The 23,093-nt window shown below is 37.7% G+C and overlaps 1 protein-coding gene across 2 annotated transcripts in view; it reads right to left on the bottom strand.

Annotated features, from left to right (window-relative positions):
- Positions 1-23,093, bottom strand: part of LOC145987106 (putative protein disulfide-isomerase A4) — a 54,852-nt gene that overhangs the window by 3,479 nt on the left and 28,280 nt on the right. For both annotated transcript variants that reach the window (XM_083121581.1, XM_083121582.1), the window contains exons 3-9: positions 19,505-19,713; positions 19,001-19,149; positions 18,605-18,736; positions 17,378-17,597; positions 8,741-8,874; positions 8,274-8,430; positions 554-790 (exon numbers count right to left, since the gene is read on the bottom strand). In XM_083121581.1, the coding sequence (XP_082977707.1) occupies positions 554-790; positions 8,274-8,430; positions 8,741-8,874; positions 17,378-17,597; positions 18,605-18,736; positions 19,001-19,149; positions 19,505-19,713 (1,238 nt within the window). The remainder of the gene's footprint in view (positions 1-553; positions 791-8,273; positions 8,431-8,740; positions 8,875-17,377; positions 17,598-18,604; positions 18,737-19,000; positions 19,150-19,504; positions 19,714-23,093) is intronic.

Here is a 23,093-nt window from a genome sequence, read left to right as displayed (position 1 = left end):
ATTATTCCATGTTATTTTTGTGGATACACACACACGTACAGTACATATTATTATAGATAATACAATAATATAATATCAATGGTTGCCTCAGTGGCCGATCACCTTGAGTGATTGACTCAAGACCTCGCCACTGACGCGTCCCAGGCCCGAATCCTCGGCATGTATGCTTGGCGTTTCTTTGTGAATGTCCTTTCCATTATTTCATTCTCATCTTCGCGATTAGTGTAACATAAATAGGCAGGGTAGAGGCAATAGATAAGAAGAATTATTATAGAGATTAAGCTACAGTTGTGTCGAGTTATTGCATACGTAACTGCAGAGGCGTCAATTGTGGGGAAAAGGACAGCTTGCTCTGCGACGACATTAATGAGCATTTCTACATTCTAATTTCTTCATATAGGAGAAGTATTTATTTTACACGAGAGCGCCAGGAGACGCTGTTAGTACTCTACGTGGGTATCTGGAAGCTACATCCTACGAAAAATTTAAAAAATTGCATTCCATATATTTCCCGAAAGTGCAGAGAAGAAAATATCAATGAAAAATTACGTACCTGATAGAACATTGTTGACGAATTCTTTCAAATCATTAACATCCAGTTCATCATCTGGGTCATGACGATAATAATGATAATCAGTGAAAATGCCTGCAACTACATCAGACCCGGTATCGTCAAGATCAAGTATTTCCAGTTCGTCCTGATACTCGTCTTCATTTGAAACAGCGAATGTGACTGCATTGCGAAGTTCGTTGGCTAATGGCAATATCTTTTGCCTCACGTGTTGAGTTTCTGTAAGAATTCCGACAATTACTGGGGAAAAAATATTCCGTGAGGCAATACATAAAATATATTCGAACTCAAAGGATCTTGACTTTTTATTTTTATTATTTAGCGTCGCTCCTATCCCACTTTTGGTTAACCTCGACGATGGTGATATTGATGAAGGGACACTGACAAAGAATACTTATGTCCACGCTGGGATTTGAACTGTAAAACTTCGGTAGAGAACCCGAATGTCAAGCTCTTAACTCCCTTAGCCATCGAGCCTGTTCTAAATGATCTTGAAAGGTTAATGACGATGATGATAATAATAGTAATAGTAATTGTTACTATTGTTATTATTATTATTATTATTAAAGTGATTAGCACAGTATGATAACCAAGTACATCACTATGTCAAAATAGGAGATACAAATTTACAAAATTAAATATATACATATAAAATTAAACAGCAGGTTGTACAAAATTAGGACATCATCATGAGTTGGCATTAAATCTCTGGTCTTTTTTAGAGATGCTAGAATTGATATACGTATTTCTCAGATTCCACTTAGAAATTTTATAAGATATATTATTCCCCCATGGGTGATCGCATTTGTTCCATCATTTACTTCACCAATTCAACATTAATCGTCAAGCTATAACCAAAGTGGTAGAAAAGGGACGTTTTGGGTTTGAGTTGGTGTTTTAAGTCCACTTTATGCACAGTAAGGCTAATCGTGACTGGACCTACAGTTTAAAGTGGGATCCGAGCCACTTGTGCCTCCACCGGGAATCGAACCTGGGACCCCTTGATTACAAGGCAACGACGCATCACTGCGCCATGAGGGAGGTCCAGGAAAAGGGACGTAAAATGACCGAAGTAGAAAGAAAGATATATCAATACGTTCCATGAGCTATGCCCCTCCCTTTTATTGTATCTCTAGTTTGACAACTGCCCACTAATTAATCATGCTGTGATTAGTTAAATGTGTGCTTGGTGACTGAGTACCTTGAGAAGGTGTAGACAACTTTGAAATATTCTATTCTGACATGCTTTCTATGTAACACTCATCCTAAAATGTAATACAATTAAAACGCTTCAGAAAAAACACTTTTCCTTCTTTTTTATTTATTTCAAAAGCAGAAACAGCACATAATAAGCCACCATTATATGTATATGCGTAATATTAGCATAAATGTGAGTATAGAAAATGTTATATTTGGTGGGGCAACAGTTATATTCTTATGCTTCTAAATATTGATGTAAATTATGAAGTATAGGTATCTTTACTAAGAAGACAGACACCGGTCAAGGCACATAGTGGTTCGGATCCCACTTTAAACTGTAGATCCAGTCCCGATTATCCTTTCTGCGCATAAAGTGGATTTTAAGCAAATAACTCAAACTCAATACTGGACAGTCTCCTCGTGCCTTCACTTCCACCATTGTATTACGATTTTAGTTAATTCTAAATTTACACATTTTTTATATCCGTGGGTTGGAAATTTAATAGTGGCAACACTGTTGTATATACGCCATGAAGCGGAACTGATGCTTTTCACTTACACATGTAAGTTTGATACCTAAGCTACCTCCCAGTAAATGGAATCTTCCTTCCAACACTAGGCGCATGCGCAGTGACGAAAGGAATAGAGTACCGTTGGAGTTGGCGGTCTAAAATTGTGTGGTCAGAACTAGGGATGGCCAGATCCGGATCCTGGCGGATCCGGATCCAAAAAATTTTCGGATCCGAATCTACGGATCCGGAATTTTCAGATCCGGATCCGGTACTTTCGGATCCGGATCCAGAATTCTCGGATCCGGATCCAAAACTTTGGGATTCGGATCCGGTACTTTTGGATCCGGATCCGGAATTTTCGGATCCGGATCCGTTTTGCCATCCCACATGCGCTTCTTTCGAAAGTAAGAATGTGCTTATACCATATTGTTACCTGCTAATACACATATATACGTACTATATACCTGTAATATACATACACATATATATATGGTGTGTGTGCGTGCGTGCGCAATTTGTAATTAATTAATACACTTACAAGGGAGGTCTAAGTCTCCCCCTCCGATTTCCATGAAACTTGGCAGGTGTATAGAGCCCTCCCGTCAAATGTCAAGATGAGGAGAAATTGAAGTGGGGATCTGACCCCGAAACCACGTAAATATGGCATAGGAAGAAACAGGGGGCATAGGGCCTCTCTATACACCTGTCAAATTCATTGGGAATCGGAGGGGGACACAGGGGTCAGATGATCCCCACGTCAATTTGTCCTCATCTTGACATTTGAGGCTGGTTTTGCGCCCTAAAACAGTTTCTTAGCCGAAACAAAAAAAAAACGCGTATTTCTTCCTTTGGGCCCCTCTATACACCTGCGAAGTTTCATGAAAATCGGAGGGGGACACAGGGGTCAGATCCTCACTTCAATTAGTCCTCATCTTGACATTTGAGAGGATTTTGCCCCCTAAAACAGTTTTTAGCTGAAACAAAAAACACGTATTTCTTCCTTTGGGCCACTCTATACGCCTGCCACGTTTCATGGAAATCGGAGGGGAACACAGGGGTCAGATCCCCACTTCAATTTGTCCTCATCTTGACATTTGAGGGTAAGTTGCCCCCTAGAACAGATTTTTAGCCGAAACAAAAAAAAAAAAACACGTAGTTCTTCATTTGGGCCCGTTTATACACACACCTGGCAAGTTTCATGGAAATCGTAGGGGGACACAGGGGTCAGATCCCCACTTCAATTTGTCCTCATCTTGACAATTGAGTGGGTTTTGCCCTGTAAAACCGTTTTTTAGCTGAAACAAAGAAAAAACACGTATTTCTTCCTTTGGGCCCCACTATACACCTGCCAAGTTTCATGAAAATCGGAGGGGGACACAGGGGTCAGATCCCCACTTCAATTTGTCCTCATCTTGACAATTGAGTGGGTTTTGCCCTGTAAAACAGTTTTTTAGCTGAAACAAAAAAAGAACACGTATTTCTTCTTTTGGGCCCCACTATACACCTGCCAAGTTTCATGGAAATCGGAGGGGGACACATAGGTCAAATGTCCACTTAAATTTGTCCTCATATTGACATTTGAGGGGGGGTGCCCCCTAAAACAGTTTTTTCGCCGAAACAAAAAAACACGTATTTCTTCATTTGGGCCCGTTTATACACACACCTGGCAAGTATCATGAAAATCGGAGGGGGACACAGGGGTCAGATCCACACTTCAATTTGTTCTCATCTTGACATTTGAGGGGATTTTAAGCCTAAAACCGTTTTTTAGCTGTAACCAAAGAAACACGTATTTGTTCCTTTGGGCCTGTTTATACACACACCTGCCAAATATCATGGAAATCGGAGGGGGACACAGGGGTCAGATCCCCACTTCAATTTGTCCTCATCATGACATTTGAGGTTTTTTTCCCCCCTAAAACCGTTTTTTAGCTGAAACAAAAAAACACGTATTTCTTCCTTTGGGCCCGTTTATACACACACCTGGCAAGTATCATGGAAAACGGAGGGGACACAGGGGTCAGATCCTCACTTCAATTTGTCGTCATCTTGACATTTGAAGGGGTTTTGCCCCCTAAAACAGTTTTTTAGCTGAAACAAAAAGAACACTTATTTCTTCCATTGGGCCCCATCATACACCTGCCAAGTATCGTGGAAAACGGAGGGGGACTCAGGGGTCAGATCCTCACTTCAATTTGTCCTCATCTTGTCATTTGAGGGGGTTTTGCCCCCTAAAACAGTTTTTTAGGTGAAACAAAAACACACGTATTTATTCCATTGGACCGCACTATACACCTGCCAAGTTTAATGGAAATCGGAGGGACACAGGGGTCAGATCCTCACTTCAATTTGTCCTCATCTTGACATTTGAGGGGGTTTTAACCCTAAAACTGGTTATTAGCTGAAACAAAAAACACGTATTTCTTCCTTTGGGCCCTACTATACGCCTACCAAGTTTCGTGGAAATCGGAGGGGGACACTTAGATAATCTCCCTTGTTAGTCTTACACTTTGTAGTTATATAACACTGCATATATTATAATGTTTTATTTTAAGCTTTAACTGTAGAACAATTGTATAATTTTTGTATAACATTTCTATATTCTTATGTGTGTTAAAGGTTTCATCCTGGAATGTCTCACATTTATGTGTGTTTTCATTTCCAATACATTCGAATGAATACATATTCGTTTCAATGGCATTTACAAAATCACCTCTGACATTTTATGTTAAACAAGTAAGATTATTTTTGTGCACGAGTGTGTTAGCCGATGCGTAGCAAAGTATTTTAGGAACAACACTTGAAAAAAATTATTGTAGGACTAACTAATGAAATATGGGTCATTCCACGTCAAATCATCCAGTCCATGTCACCCATCATCTCCGATTTTGATGAAATTCGGTATACTTATAGAACTTTTCATGCTGATTACAAAAATGACAACTTTTTTGAGATTGGTCAAGGGGTTCAGAAATTACGCGATTTTAATCTTATCAAAAATACTTATGTATTTAGCACAAAGTCTGAAGTACAATATGTTCTGAGGTATAATATTCAAAATTTCTGTTCACTATGTGTGAAGGTAAGCATAGGCGTAACCTGGTGGGGGCAAAGGGAATCATTTTCCCTATCCAAAATTTATAGATTAATTAAAACCTACAAGTTAAATATAGTTTTTGAACCTCCTGGCACTTGAGGAACATACAGAAAAAGAGTAATTATTGTGATTTTTCAAATGTATTTAGCAAATAATCTTTGAGACTATTTTTATGGGACTGAAAACTTTGATTCTCTCAACCAAAGATAGTTCCCAAGTTCCCAAGTTACGCCCATGAAGATAGTACCGAAAAATACTTACTCGATTGTATTCTATGCATTGCCAAAATTTCATGCACTATAAATTGTGCCGTTCACATTTTCTGTTCCCAACTGTAAAACAAATATATCTGTACCTTCTCTGGATGCTACGTAAAAGGATTTTCTTTGAATTGCTGGCCTGTCAAGGAAGCTATGCTTTGTTACATGCTAACTTCATCCACGCTTTACTTCAATTCATATCTACTTGTATGTGAAAACTTCAGTGTTTTAGGTGGACTGTCGAGCTAGGAAAAAGTCATCGTCGAAGGAGTGGATCTTTGGATTTTGTTGAACTTGGAATGGAGGAGAAAGAAATAGGTGCAAGTGTAATCAATGACACCATATTCAAAATACCGTGGTCAGCATTCAAATGATTTCTTAATTAATATCGTTGAAGCAAAGTTGATTCTGTGTTTCATCATTTATTTGCAGTAGAAATGTAGGTATATGAAGACATACGGATTATGTACTAGAAACACAATTTGTAATTTTTATACGAATCAATGATCATTAACTGTAAGTTTCTTTCACAGTAACTGTAAAGTAACTGTTACTTTCAAAGTACCAGTAACTGTAACAGAGTTACTTTTTAAATGAGTAACTGAAACTCTGTTACTTGTAAAAAGTAACTTACCGAACACTGTAATTAACCTGTAGCCTAAGTTCAAAACAGTGCATACTTAATCTTCCTGGTGCTGTTGTATAGTACTTTGCAATCGCTGACACATTGTACTGCGGGTTGTTATCATTTCACCTTACGTGATTAATAAGAAATTTATGCCTCTAATACTATTTCTATGGAATTGGTACTTCATTGCTGAACTTGTTACTTGATACTGTTGATGTCTATACAAGTCTTCTAAGTGTTCCAACCACCCCATCACAAGGAGATTTTCTGTGGTATGTGGCAAGAAAAGCTCCATTTGGAAAAACTTCAATCAGCACAAATGTGTATTATTAATTCTTAGTTCATATTACATATCTCCGGGAAGAGTATAAAAAAATTTCCATATTGAGATAAAATGCACAAAAAGAAGAATGTTCTCGAAGAAAATTTGCTAAGCTTGGGAATGCTAATGACTATGATTATATTTTTTTTTAAAAAATTGAAGACAGTTGAAACTAACTTAGATAGAGTGGAACTTCGATTTTACTTTGTTCAGGGGACCAAGCTGAAAAAACGAAGAATGCGAGAAAATGTAAAACCGAGGAAAATTTTGCTATGTTGGGACCACCAATATTGAATGTAAAATGCAGGGAATTGTAAAATCGAGGAACTTGAAATCGGGGTTCCACTGCAATTATTATTTTTAGGTTTTAATTAATCTATAAATTTTGGATAGGGAAAATGATTCCCTTTGCCCCCACCAGGTTACGCCTATGCTTACCTTCACACATAGTGAACAGAAATTTTGAATATTATACCTCAGAACATATTGTACTTCAGACTTTGTGCTAAATACATAAGTATTTTTGATAAGATTAACTTTTAATGCAAATGATTTTTTTATCACCCTGTCTCTGAACCGCCCATCCCAATTTTTCCATCAAGCATTAGTACCCACTCTCAGCTACCTGCATATAAAATTTGGGTGAAATTGAAGGGGGGGCATTGCACGAAATTCGCTCTTGAAGTTAGTCATTTATTTTTCTAAAAAATACATGAAACTATACATAAAATACATGATTATTGATACACTGATCAGAAACCTTATTTAAATGAAAGCTTACACTATCCTGAGCAAAATAAATCAAACTTGAAGTTTCTACGGCAAACCTGAGAGAAGATACTATAATTTATAGCCTAATGCATGTCATTCAAAGTGGAGCCGTATGTGGCGTACAGGGAGATTTTTAAAATCGCGTAATTTCTGAACCCCTTGACCAATCTCAAAAAAGTTGTCATTTTTGTAATCAGCATGAAAAGTTCTATAAGTATACCGAATTTCATCAAAATCGGAGATGATGGGTGACATTTTCACAAAATTCTGGATGATTTGACATGGAATGACCCATATTTCTTTGTAATCGAAGATCATAATTCCTTTTAAGGTGTGGTAATATTATAATGGGATTGAGATAGTTCCGGAATCGGATCCGATTCCGGATTTTCGGATCCGGATCCAGATCCGAAACTTTCAGACCCGGATCCGGATCCGGATCCGTTTGGCCATTCCTAGTCAGAACCCCACCAATGTTAAAGTTCTTGTGATTCTCGCCGTACCTCCAGGACATACCGTCAATGCGCAGTATTACTGTTCATTTTTGGAACATGACCTGCGACCTGCGTTGCAACCTGTGGCTGATTTGTTAGTTCGATGGGGCTGGCAATGCTCTACCAGCCCCTGTGACTTTGAGTTGATCCTTGAGATGAAGGGCATTCGCTTCCGAACTGTTCCAGAGATTCTTCAGGCAATATACCGCTCCATTCGAAAAATCAACAGAACAGGCGCTGCTACAGAAATACAACGACTTCCACATCGCTGGCAACGGTTGTACACAATGCTGGTGACTACATCGTAGGGCTGTAAAAGTTTCACAGAGGTATCTCATTTGTATCATTTAAGAATATATAATTGGCACTATTAAATTTCCAACCCACGTATAATAAAACACATTTTAATTATAGTTACCTTCTAAATATTGGCCAGAAAAGTAAACATTGTAATAGAGCACTAAAAGTGGTCTTCTCCAATACATCACATTTTGATTTAGCTTTGTCCTATGGCCCACTAAAGGTGTACAATATCTCCCAATGAAGTCTAAAATATCATCAATACTGCCAGATTCCTGAAATAATAAAATATAAATATTAGATACAATAATTAACCCCTGATGTGAACAATGCTCTTTTTTCTCATGTTAATACATTATTATAAGTGTAGATGTAAAATATAGAATATAGATGTACCACAGCTAAACATATGTTTATCTGTGGAAGTACTTATTTTGAATAAATTCACATAATAGCCTACTAGCATTTCTATGTAATGATGAGAATTTTAAAAAAGGAACTGTGAGAAAAAATGTGTTGATATTTCGTAACATAAATTAGAAATATAATATACATATTGATTCGCAATTATTAGCCTAAAATTACCTTGTTAAATTTATGAGATTCCTCTTCATATTCTGAACGAAAAATTTTAGGTTGACGCAAAATTATTGTATTTCTTTCCACTCCATAATATTCAGCTATTTCTTTCTTGAAAGTATGGGCAAAATTAAACCTTCCTATAAAAACAATAAAGAGTAAAACATGTGGATAATTACTCCATAATGTTAAAAACTTCCATCCAAGCAAAATTATTTTTAGAATTTATTTCATCGTATTTATTTTTTTAAATAAGGAAATGCTATTATAATTTAAAGTTATAATAAATGTAAAGCATGTATACTAAACTTTTGAATGTAGGTTATATACAATATTTTCAAAAAATTACCGAAATTCAGGCAGATATTATATAATCAAGAACTTTTGTTTGGGTAAGTACAAGTTTGGACAAATTGTTATCAGGTGGGTTCTGTTTCAGTGATCATGGTTGTTAAGTTCATTGTAATTTAACTACAAACACTTAACCAAATTTTTAATATACGAGTACATATTTATTTGCATTTTTGAAATGTTATAATGTGCTATTGAAGTTAACAGGATGGAGGGTTCATATTTCTTGGTACCTAATATTCTCTCCTGCTGTTATTTCTTTTGAAATATTGTTCCATACAACACTACATTTTTTCAAACAACTGACGCTCATGCATCTGCGTGTCTCTTGTCTACTCTTCAGGATGCTTCTACACGATATCTGAGTCGCCCTCAAATATCAGCAGCTCTTGACGAAGAAAAAATGTTTAATTGAAGTAACCAAAACGTAGCTTCTGATAATCAAATATTTGTTTAAGTAGGCGACAAACAAATTTATTATTTTATTGATAGTGCACATGTATTACGGGGGTCATTCTGGAACAATAACGTTGTCGTATCTGAGTATCACCCATCGGGATGAAACTTTCCTGGGTGCTGGATGAAACAGTTTATTTTAAAAATTGGCTAATCAAGTAAAAACTGCATTTGATTTCTGTTTATTTTTACCCTTGTATTAATTCTAACATGAAACTTTTTTATTTTACATAAATGGTGCACTACTTGAACACTTGCTATGAACTATGTAGTGCACTCTCAATGTGTTAATACTAATCATACGGTTTCTTCAAACTATTTCTATTCTATGTGTACCAAGTTCAATAAACGTAGACCAATAGATCATGCAGAGTTGTCCCATTACTTCTGGGACACCCGGTATATTATGTCTCACAAAAAGAAAATGTACAAGTTAAGTATAATAAATCAGGACCTTGACAAAAATAAAGAAGCATGGCCTAAGTCTAATCTCCTCTTTTTGTTCTTCGAAAAGCTCTGTATCATTTCGTCAACACATGATATTAGCCTATATCAAAATGGATGTTATTAAACGCCGTTTGCCCGTGTGGGATCTTAACCAAGTTTTGAGAAGTCGGGAGTGGAAAAGCTTCTTTAATCTATGGCAAGACTCGCAGGGAATGTAGCTAACAATCGAAGAAGGCAGTGTACAAGGGTCGTTCAAGGTTGACCGGGATTTTCGTACGTAAAAAATCGATGAATAGCCGGATCAACATGAAACGTGCGGGTGACGTAATGTATTCCTTCGCGAGTAACTAGCGCCCGGCATGACGTATTTCGCGCATGCGCAGCAGTTGCAGCGAACATGGCGGCAAGCAGTGTGTCTGTGCCTGTGGAGCAGCGGTGTGTAATCAAATTTCTCGTGAAGGAGAAAGGGAAACCAGCTGAGACTTTCAGACGATTGCAAGCACAGTATGGTGAACAAACGATGTCGCGGACATGAGTGTACGAATGGTGTGAGCAGTTTCGCGAAGGACGGGAGCTGGTGACAAGTGAAGCGCATGGACACATTCGCCCGACTGCAGTCACACCAGTGAATACCGCACGTGTTGAGCAAATGATTCTTGAGAACCGGCGAGTAACAGTGTCGGGAATATTGAGACAATCATTCACGACCACTTACGCTTCCGCAAAATCTGTGCAAGGTGTGTTCCCCGCCAGCTGACATTCGATCAGAAGTGGACACGCAGGACGGTCTGTGAACAGCTTCTGAATCGGTTTCGAGCAGAAGGTGATGAATTGTTGCAATCCATCATCACGTGTGATGAAACATGGTTGCACAATTCAACCCCAGAGACCAAAAGACGCAGCATGGAGTGGCGGCATAAAGGTTCCCCGCCCCCCAAGAAAAGCAAAACGCAGCCGTCCGCTGGAAAGATCATGGCAAGTGTCTTCTGGGACATGAAAGGCGTTATCCATGTGGATTTTCTGGACAAAGGGAGCACGATTAATGCCCAGTATTACTCCACATTGTTGAGTGGTGCTGTACGAAAGTCCATTCGCAAGAAAAGACCTGGGATGTTGTCTGGAAATGTCATTCTTCTCCATGACAATGCCCGCCCTCACACGGCCAATGTGACAACAACAACTCTGGCCGAAATACGCTGGAAAGTTCTGCCCCATCCCCCCTACAGTCCGGATTTAGCCCCCAGTGATTATCATTTGTTTGCACCCCTTAAAGACCATCTGGGAGGGAAGAAATTCACGACAGACGAAGCACTGCGGAGCGATGTCCTCCAGTGGCTACGACAACAACCAAGTTCTTTCTACGCCAAAGGAATTCGGGAGCTGCCAGAACGATGGCAACGGTGCCTCGGCGCGCACGGAGAATACTTTGAAAAATTGACATAGTTTGGTGTTTCTTCTGCTACCTATTTCCTCTGCAGAAATAAAAGTCCCGGTCAACCTTGAACGAACCTTCGAGGCAGATATCATCACATTTTTAAAATGCTTACAATGCTCCCTATCTTGGCCAGGAAGACATGAACCGCAACTGTTGCAACCAGGCCCGTAGCCAGGAATTCTTTATAGGGGGGGGGCGAAGTCAATCCTAGAGGAGGCAATTTTTTTATATATTGTGCCGCATTGGCAGATATAGCAGGATAAACAGAGGCACTTGCCCCCTCCCCCAAAAGAGATAAGTAACAGAAAAGCGATGATATCTTGAAACTGGAACGAACAAAAAGCACTTCGAGCAACATCAAATAGCAATATTTCGATAATGACCTTGTCAGATTGATAAAGAATATAAAATTTAACATAACTAGTCTAATACGTAGGGACTGTATCTACTTGATATTTACAGGTCGATAATGTTAATAGACGATTAATATGTACCAACAGCTTTGGGCTTCTCTGCAGAACTGATTAAGGAAGTCCTTTATAAATCATGCTTCATAATGTTTCTCTATAGTTTCCTTTTACGCTCATAGGAATCTAACGAGAATCCAACAACACCATTGTGTTTTCTTATGCAAGAAAAATCGAATTAATTAAATAATAATGGTTACATATTATCTACACTTTGATGAATTGTGTAAAAATTTGCAACGCATTTTCTTGTACTTGCTAAAACATTAAAACAAGGGTCCCTTAGTCCACCACGGACTCTATTTCCTTCAAAGGGGAGACTCTTGCATCACTGCAGACAATACTCGCCTACTGGTTAAGTTAACAATTTTGCAAATATTGTGTGAATTGTATTATATTATAGTTGAAATACATGTTTGGACACCTGACAAACAAATAGGAATCCCTTGATATATAAATGACTTCTTGGATTGCAGTGTCATCATTAATATTTGAAGACTAAAATTGGTAAACGCTGTAAGTGCCAAAATAATTCAAACACCGTTTTCCAAGTTAAACTGTGAAATGTGCCATGCTTAATAATGTGGTAAACGTGGAAAGTGGCTGGTAGCCCTCTAAGTAGTTCAAAGGGCGTGTAAAGATGTCACTAGTGTGAACGTTCTTACGGGCTGATGTGCGGAACGATGAGATTTCCCAAAACTTTCGCTTTTGGCACTTACAACGTTTATCACTTTTAGTCCTCAATTATTATTAAATTTTATAGAAAGAAATTGTTTTAATAGGGCGCAAATAATTTTACGGCGCACCATGGCATTCTCTTTGACATTTTCTTTTCATATCTATATCGTTTTGCTCCCAGGGCTGACTCCCGCCGCCCCATAGCTATGCCTCTGAACTTGGACTATAAGAACAGCAGAAATTGCGAGAGAAGCGAGCAAGAAAATTTTACGAAATATATATTTATTAATATAAAATTTGAAATCGAGGGTGGGGGCAATGCCCCTCTGTGCCCTTTACAAGTGCCCTTCGCCGTCTGGAAGAAAAATGCAAGGAACACGTAAAAACTAATTACATCATGAGTATCCTATTGTCCTGCTATTCTTAGATTCTCCTAGTCTTGTCTTTTTACTTCAATGCTTGCTTCCCCTAGAATGGAATTCTGTCCAAGGTCGGGGGGGGGGAGACAAATGTCCCATGTCCGCATGTGGTTGCGGCACTGTTTATGAGTCTCTCTTCATCAATTTCACGTCGTCACTCATTGTTGCGATTAGCTAGAAGTGCAACGCTAAGTAACCAATATCAAATATCCACTCCCTCTCTCTACCACATGAATCACTATTACCAAAAGGTAGACTTGTGAAACAAATATTAAGCAATTCAAAGTTCATAGCAACACATCCAAATTCATTAGGCTTAATAAAGGTTTAATACAAGACTATTCAAAATGTCACAACTGTTCTAGATACTGAAAATTGCGAAATCATTTCCCGTAGTCTGAATCTAGAAGGGAATTCCCCCCCCCCCCAATCCTGATAAGACATTATACGGAATCCCACACACCCTAATAAATCACAAAGTCAATAAATGTCTTTGTTATGTTGCTAGAGTAACACAGGATATAATTGTAAAGGTTAGTGAGAATTCCAAGTAGGGATGTCTTCAGTATTTTGCACAGGGGGGCAAAGCAGGCTCTCAGGGGGGGCAGCCGCCCCCCTGCCCCCCTCTAGCTACGGGCCTGGTTGCAACCGCATCTCTTAATCTCTTGCCACAGTTTGCTGCCACCAACTAGATCTCACTTTCAACCTTGTCTCAAGGAAGGATCGTTGACATTCAGCTAGTCTCCACAGAAGCCATCATCACTAGGACTAGGAAGTTGATGAAGAATCGTCTTTCTCTCTTTTTATGGGCTTTGAAGACAATGTTAAACCTGATAGTAGCACGTTTCACTTCAGTTAGAACCAGAAAACATTGTTTTCATTTTGCATTTTTTTGCATTTTCCGGTCATCCGGTTATTTTGAGGTCATTTATCAGTACTTTTGCTGTTTTTATTGCATTTTTTGTCATTTTTTTTAGTTTAACTATTCTCTTTCCCAGTTGTTTCATGAATTTACAATGCATTTGCTAGCATAACTTACATATTTAAAAATTCCCTAACATGGTCATTTTAGCAAGTACGTCATTAATAGTAAGATCAATGCAAAAGCACAATATTATTTTTAACTGAAATCTTTGGCAATGTAATTAATTGTGATAAATTTACTTCTCTTCCAGCAAACTTAAAACACTTTGGGTGAAGCCTTTGTTGGTCACTATTCTCGCTTTAATGTGTGATTTTAATGTAAAATTAGGCACATTAAAAAATATAAACGTGATGCACACGAAACAAAACTGTATTTTCAGATGCTGTATCGTCCAAGGCCCACTCTGAAAGAAGGTGAATGACTTGCACAGAAAAACCTTGCGGAGTATTTTATGTAACCTTGATGTAAAAATAAATAGAATTACATTAGCACCTAATTGCTTTTTTGCCATTGCTTATATAGTTTAAACCACAAAACAACAGAATTTATCAAATCATTCAACAAGTCTCTTGTAATTTATGACAAAATCAAGCTCTTAATTTAAGGGCGGAAATCATTTTCAGGTCGTTTTTTTTAATAATTTTAAGGTCACTCTATAGGTATTTTTTTAAAGATTTTTTAGGTCATCAACTTTCGAGCCCTAATAATCACCAACATCAATAGCAAATACATTCTGTGGAAGACACTCCTAGATGTCAGTAAGAACATGATCCTGTAACGGAATGAAGATTGACTTCCGATAACACTCCTGTTATGCGAGACTACAGCGCCTTGAATAACGCAGTGTGGAAAACGACCCAAGAAACTGGTTCCCCGAGACGATGACAAGTAGATGGCAGTGCGATCGACCCAGGTGCTAATTTTGTTATGACAGTAATGCGGCTTAGTTAGTTTTTGGAATATATTGTGTAGATTTGTTTCTCTAGAAATGCGGTAAGTGAATTGATGGAAACAGTTATATTTGTGGAGTGATTTGCAGTCACGAAATGGCATTAATTTGGAAAGAAAAGTAAAATAAAATGAATAAATAAATAGCATGCGTAACACAAGAAGAAACATCGCAATGTGATTCCGGACGTCAGGTCTTGGACTGTGTATTGGAGTTTATTTTTCTATGTTATTAGAATATAAATAGTATCCTGAGAGATATTTCATACCGAAGCGACAAACCACAAATGTCGCTTGAAAGCGAGCAGTCGGAAATCAATGCAGCCTTTCGAACCGTAGGGACAAAAGCTCTGACTGCACTGTTTCCTCAAGGAGATTTTACACCAAAGCGACACGCGACAAACGATACGAGGATTTCACATCAAAGCGACACGGGTCATTCGGTCCAAGGCAACTTTCATACCGAAGTGACACATGTTGCTTGGAAAGGAGCCAATCAAGAGCAACATTTCACATCGTAGCGGCATGACGGGAAGCGCAGGCCAGCGTTCGGTTGGTGAAATCCTCAAGCGATAAGTGTCGCGTGCCACTTGTCGCTTTGGTGCGCAATCTCCCTAAAGCAAGACACTCATTGCATTGCGCATGCGCGAACAACAAACCACGGGAACATGTTGCAAGCTATTGAGGAAATGGCCCAGTTTGAGCGACGCAGAAGCGACAAAGCGACACGTGTGGCTTATCGTGTCGCCTAGATCTGTTGTTGTAATGTGCGGTTTATCGCTTGTCACTTAGTTGGGAACTCCCCCTGTAGCGCGTCGCTTCGGTCTCAGCGCCCTTCCTTTGAGGAGCTTTCCGACCGAAGTAAAAAGTAGCACGCGAATACGCCACATGAACGTGTCGTTTGCTGTTTGGACTCTCATGTGCATGACGTTTTACAGTCTGGAAGTGTGTGTCACTAGTGTGACAGTTTGAACATCCCGTGTCGCTTGTCCCATTGGTTTGAAAGTTGCCTTACACTCATGTCGATGGCACTAAGAAAGTTTTGTGGGGTTCCCCTTGTCGTTTCATGCAATCATCATCATCGCCGCGATTAGTTTAAAGCGGAAGAAAAGAGACAGTAAATATCAAAAATACAAATGCTTCAGTGTGTATATCTTTAAAAGAAATGATGATGATGATGATAATAATAATGAATCTAATTCATACACAAAAATTTAGTTGCCAAGAACATTCCACGCGTATTTTTTCTCCCGTATTATTAACGAAAGTATGACGATAACATGACGTGGTCGACTGTCTAGAATGTTCGTTAATATCTTCGCGACCACTGTACCAAATATCATAGCAATTATCACATTCATAGAAATGCTTCATGTAAAAGAATCAGACGTTGCAGCGAAAACTCTATTTACTTCCATTATAAGCAGTCGAACACCAAGCACCGGGGTCAACACCAGCGCCTCTAGCGGATCATTTTCGAGTGGAACCAGCCAGAGAGCGCAGAACCATGCCGTTTTACACACTACGTTATTCTAGGCGCTGTATGCGAGACCCTTGCAAAAATCCACACCTGCCTCCTATGAGTCTTTTTACTAGCTCGGAAATAGTATCATTGTTTAAGCAATGCTGTGCGCTGTAATGTTAGCTAGGAGAGAGGAACGGGTACCACGTAATAAGAATAATATATACAGGGTGAGCCTAAGAGAAATGGACATATGAAACGCTTTTTAAATCAAAAACTGTTTGTTTTATCAGGAAGCAATGGTACTGTTTTATGGAGAAAGTCTTCAAATTTACGACCTCCACTTTTCGTTTGGTTTTTTTTTTTCACGACGTCGCGTCTCCATCACGTGAGCGCCCTTGACGTCAGTCGAGCAATATGGCCCCTAGCCAGGTAGAAAACGCTTTCTGTCTGTTTGAATTTGCAAAAACAAATTCTGTTACTGTCGTACAGCGCGTTTTAGAACAAGATATGGCAAGCACCCATCCACAGGGCAATTAATCCATCTACGATTGCAGCACGAAGTTTGAGAAAACTGGTTGTCTGTGCAAGGGAAAAATTGGTGTTTGAGGAGAACTGGACTATCGCATCGATATCTGTCGTGTTACAAAAGAATGGCACATAATTTGTAACTTATCCAAGACATTCTCTTCCAATCATGTAAGTATTTCAGCCATGCTATTAAAACTCTTGTTTCTGTAAAACTGTCTATTTACTTTGGGCTTACCCTGTTTCGTTAAAAGGAAACAAACTAAAAAGATGGCGAAATATGAATGAAAACTAGAGATTCTGTTAGATATTGCGAAATCTTCACTTAGATCAATGAAGATTTCTGGGATCATCCTCCTCCATCGAGTCCGTTCCTGATATGATGTAAATTCGAGTAAAATTTTAGATATTTCAACGAAGTATTGATCCATGACAATAAATGTGATACACAGCCTAGGTGTCACAAATAACTTTATGTAAGTTGTGGGCACAATGTTATTTATAGAGCCTAAATTTTTGCTACCTACCTCTCACTACATTTGCTGCATCAATGAATGCATTATAAATTGACCAACTATCTTTGAAGAAGCCAAAAATCGTGGGTTTTTCCTTGTGATTACAGTTCTTTGACTCTGAAATGGTTGAAACTTCTTTGGATGGTAGTTTCCTCATTTCTTTCATGTAAGAAACAATACCCTGCTCTGTTCTTGGCCCATCGTAACCACATTCTCTTCCGTAACGAAATAGCTGTAACAAATAAAATATTAAATAACATAAATACAACGGTTTCTTTGTAGCTAGTCAAGTGAATTAAAAAAGAGCGATTGAATAAAACTTGTGTTGAGATCAACTCACTCTCGAAACTAAAAGCAATAAAATATCTGTGCATTAACGTCTCCATATATGATGAAAACTGATGCTGTATAGTGGCACACACCACAAGTAAATAGGGTTATAGTGATTTGTGGGTCCAGGCTGTATCCAGATAGTACGAAAGCTTGTAGCAAGCGAGAGGTAGCTTGCCACAAGCTTGCTACAATTTTGACACGCGGTAACTGTTGGCTTGATCCAAGCCTGATGCATGCTTAAGCTTGCCATCATATGCTTGCAGCACGCTTGTTCACTTCACATGAAAAGTTTGCTTCAAGATTGTGCTATCTGGGTATAGCCTCGCTAACCTGCGCTATATGGAAAAGGAGCTGGTGGACTTGCAGCCAAATCCATGGGTGGAAATTGGAATAATTAGGAGAAATATAAAAGAATATGTATAACTTGAAAAGTATGAAATTAATAACTAAATATTTTTCTTGAACCATTTTGTTGCAATTAACCATTCAACATATACACTATCGTAAGAAAAAGTAACCCTTGCTAATTAGACTAATTATCATAACTTCCTAATTCATATCAGCCACGTTCCACGTTGCATCAGTGACCAAGCGGGACAAGGTTCCTAGTTTGTGTCCCGACTTGTTCGTTTCGAGTATCATTATATCAATTTCAATGAATCATCATTGAACCTCATCGTCACGATTATTCAAAAGTAGCAGAAAAGAGACACAAAATATGAAAAATTAGTTGTTCTTTTTATTTTACACCCTCATGGATTTATTTAATGTTTCATAGAAAGGATTTTATTTCATTTGTTCAAATCAGGGCGTTGCAGCGCAATTAATACCATCACTGCTATTATCTGGAATCATATTATCTTTCGTGATGAAAACATATGAAAATTATATAAACGGAATAAATACCTTCAACGTTGGTAAAGTGTTCACTTTGTATTTCTCAATCAAAGAACGTTCTTGCATTCCATCTACCTTCGCTAAAGTATTATCATTGCTCTGTCTTAACATCATTGCCGCTGCTTCAAATTTTGGAGCAAGCTGAAATCAGATGTAAAAAGTAACTTCTATCAGTGTAAACATTATAAAGCCAATATTATCTATGTATACGTATGAATATTTAACATTATAAGTTCTATAAGTTATCAATAATTCACAGCAAAGTTGCGAAAATCAATTGTCTAATATTTACGAGATTTCGATAATCTATACTTATAACATGACATAGCTACGTGATTGTGTAATACTTTCATAGAAAAACATATTACTATTAATTTAGTAAAATAATTTGGTACTCGAACATACCAGTCGACATTCATGACACCAGTATGTGTAAAAATTCACTAGTATCAATTCCTCTCTTTTCACAATATGGCTAAAATTGGTTTGTCCAAGTACAAGGACATAGGATTCGTATTGATAATCTGCTTTTTCCATCATGAAGTTAACAATATCTGTAAAAGAAAATCAATATGTAATCACTTTAGTGTTTGAGATTTCGTAAGTGATTTCAATCTAATTTAACTGTACAATGCCTCCCTCAGACGATATTTGTTTACTCTCTCATTCAACAAAGAAATCTAGTTTTTAATAATCATTTTTTTTATTTCTGGATATAAATTCAATGACAAACGGGATTCCAAAGATTTTCGATTCTAAGCAACATACACAATTGAAATTTCTATGTGAATACTGATTTCATTATACGTAGAAAACTTAAAATGAATATCTAGAGGCACTAAAAGGGGAATTACGCAATTAAACTTTTCTATTCATTTTATATAGCATATCTTAAAATTTGACTATTACCAGAAACTGTCCTTGCATTAGTAGTTTCAATTATAACTCCTTGTATGAAGAGTGCCAATGTCGGATAATCATGAATGCCATAGTGTTTTGCTAAACTTATTTCCTCCACATGTTTGGTAATTTTTATTTTTGCAAGAGGAAGACCATAAGATTTCAAGACTTTGGCAGCTTCAGTGAAATTAGTTATAAGATCTTCACATTTTGAACACCTATAAAAAAGCAAGGATTACTGCATATAAACTGTAGAAAATTATACTATATTGTAAAAATGTATGTTTGAAATATGGATAATTGTAGAATATAACGTAATATCAAATGACTATCATACTTTTCTTATATGATATTGTATTTTATAGTATGAAATATGTGTAATAATTGATGATGATAAGCTTTCTTTTTTAAGAACCCAAGCACTCAACTGTCTCGCTCTGTGGCCTGCGGTCTAAGGCGTCAGGCTTTGGGCTACGAGACGCACGCTGGTTCGAATCTCCTAAGATTTCTGCCAGTGTATGGGACCGGTGACCACCCAGCAAATTGTGGAGCTAGGAATGAGTAGCGTAATCCGGTCATGAAAAACCTACGACAACGACTGGGGGTTCGTCGCGCTGACCACACGTCACCCCATAACTGGTAAATGATCCCTCTGCTGAGGCATGCAGGCGTGAGGCCGGCAGTGGGTAGGCAGGCCCTGGCCCTCACAGGGGGAAAACACTTAACCTAACTCATACCATTGCAAACGCACACACATATTGTGTTTCAAGTTCACTAGACACATTTTGTTTTAATATTTTCTAAACTAAATGTTTCTTACGAGCTTTTTCTCTCTACAGTATCACGAGTAATTGATATTTATAATAGTTATATAATTTGTGTAATTTAAATGCAGAATTTGGAAAATTAGCTTTTAGTTATTAATTTTCGATTTCAAACTTCGTAGTAAAATTTAAAATTAGTCTCTTAATGAGTTAAAGATTTTGTTCAGTTTCCTGAACTTTTAACTCATTTGTAGAATTACCATGACCTAGAAGTACTTGAAAAATAGAAGGGACAAGAAAGTGGGAGAAACTTGTCAATGTTAAACATATACTACTAGTATTATCTCGGACTGGCCAAGGGAAAACTTTTGTATACATTTCAATTAAAGGATGACGAGCTGCGGGATTTGAACCTGCGTCCTCCCGAAAGTAGTTCGTTCTCTTAAATATTTATCATCTTCTGAATATTGACCATCAACATTTCTATGTATTTCGTCGTATAGTTTTTTTGTGCCATAATAATAATAAGTGTGTACACATAGGTATGTACAATTTCCTACGTACATAGCACAGATAAACGTATTATAGTAAATACTAAATACAAATAGTATATAGTATAATACTATAGTACGTTTATCTGTGCACATAGGTTATATGTTATGTTAGAGTATTTAATTTATATTTGACTGTATGTAATTTAATCACATGTACAACCTTTGCACAAAACTCTGTGTTTAATAATAATAACAACCGTGTATGTGTGTACACACACACACACACACACACACACACACACACATATATATATATATATATATATATATAATATATATATATATATAATATATATATATACACACACACACACACTGAGATGCAAAAAAAAACGCAACACTTGAAAATTTTACAGACTAGGTGATATATTTAATTCAAACTCTTTATGACATGCTTGTAATTATAAGTTTTGCAGAAAATTGTGTTTTTTCTTCATGCTACAATATTTCTAACACAGAAAGAGTAATTTCTTTAACCAAATCGCCATGAATAACGTAATGTAACGTAAAGTAAACTGTACAGTCGGAGAAAGAATTACCTGGGCCACGGGACCTAGAATTTCGTAACGTCTTAAAGCCTGTTGTTTATGCAACCCAAATAACAAATTATTCGCTTAAGTTTGTCTGGTGGATCTGAGTTCTCGGGAAGGATTGAGCATTGATAGCATGAGTCACATGACTCATGCCCCAGCAACAACAAACAACAGCTGGGTGCTACGTGGCCTCAAGAAGAACATTTTACCAACTGTTTTCTTAACAAGATCTGCCACACGCTAATTGTTTCTCTATCTGGTATTGAATTCGGAAGCCTTTGATTGCATGTCGAAGACGTTACCACTACGCCATCGGAGAGGTAATGGAACGCCTTGAGAAAGACACGAGTGAAACCATATTTAGCGTAAATTTTAAAAATAAGACAATATTTTGTGGTCACAGTTTCGAACCGTGGGAGAGGCATAGATTTTTTTGTCCCATCGTCCATTTCACGAGTTTACTCACAGACACATTTAACACGAGTGGTAGAAGAAAAGCGAAGTAAAATAACTGAAACAGAAATAAAAGAAAAAAGCGAAACAAATTTTATCCACAATATTCTGCAGTCACTTCAGTCGTATTCACGGAATGCTACCTTTAAAGAGAGGCGTGGTCTCTAACTTGTCTTTTCCCATTCCTTTGTGCTCTCGATTCCCTCTGTCACGATTGGTCTAAAACTAATCAATGCGACGTTAATTAAACAATCGAAACAACGAAACAATGCACAATCAAGTGATCAACATTCCAGTTTTTTTCGAATCGGAAAACAATTGAGATGCTGTAAAATGAAGCAAGATGCAGTAATAAACTGGGAATTTGGTACGGTATAGAATTAAATCGGTGAAGATGTTCAATCTGGTTAAATTTTTGTTATTTAGTGTTGCTATTCTTTCCCTTTTTGCAAATAGCGACGATGAAGATGAGTAATGAGTGATGATATGATGACATTGACTAACGGACACTCACCAAGAACACCCATGGCAAAGCCGAGATTCGAACCAGGGACCCATGCAGTCGTAGCGCGCTGTGCTAACCACTCCGCCACGGAGGTTGGTTAGGAGTGGACATTATACCATATTTTGTGTGCGTAATTGGGATCAATCAATGGAATGACTAGACATATTATATTATTAATATATTCATATCATAATATCACGTCATATTATTCGACACGAAGTAACATCAGAGACATTTCATCTTCCATTATTGCCTTTCAACTATTTCTTCGACTTCAGGTTAATAACATCAATAAGATAAATTATGAAACAAATGATAATGAATGTGGGATATTGACAGTTATTTCGAATTACCTGACACAAGCAACATTAAGCAGACTCGGTGGGCAAGCTCATTAAGTGGTCAACCTTCGATCTCGTCACCAAAGTACCCGGATTTGAGTACCGTCCTTGTCACAGGTGTTTGAGTATTTCGTCATTAATTTCATGTAATGGTCACTCGTCCGCGACTAGGAAGAAAAGTGATGTTACGTAACAAAACTAATAAAAATAAACATGATCGAAGAGTACTTATTTCATCTCTCACGAAATCTCCTATAAAACCGGGATATATGAAATATATGTATCTTCACATACTTTTTTCGATTTCTATATTTAACTAGCCGAGACCGAGAACGGGAGACCAATTTTCAATTCGAGAAACCGAGAGACGGAGGCACTGTAAAGTCTTGTTTCTTTCTTGACATCTGCCTAATTGAGTGCCAGTGGCGTACGCAAGGGGGGGTTACGG

This window comes from Lepisma saccharinum, chromosome 4, assembly GCF_977018435.1.
Source record: "Lepisma saccharinum chromosome 4, izLepSacc3.1, whole genome shotgun sequence".
NCBI classification, from domain to species: Eukaryota; Metazoa; Arthropoda; class Insecta; order Zygentoma; family Lepismatidae; genus Lepisma; species Lepisma saccharinum.
This window is presented reverse-complemented; position numbering and strand designations above follow the sequence as displayed.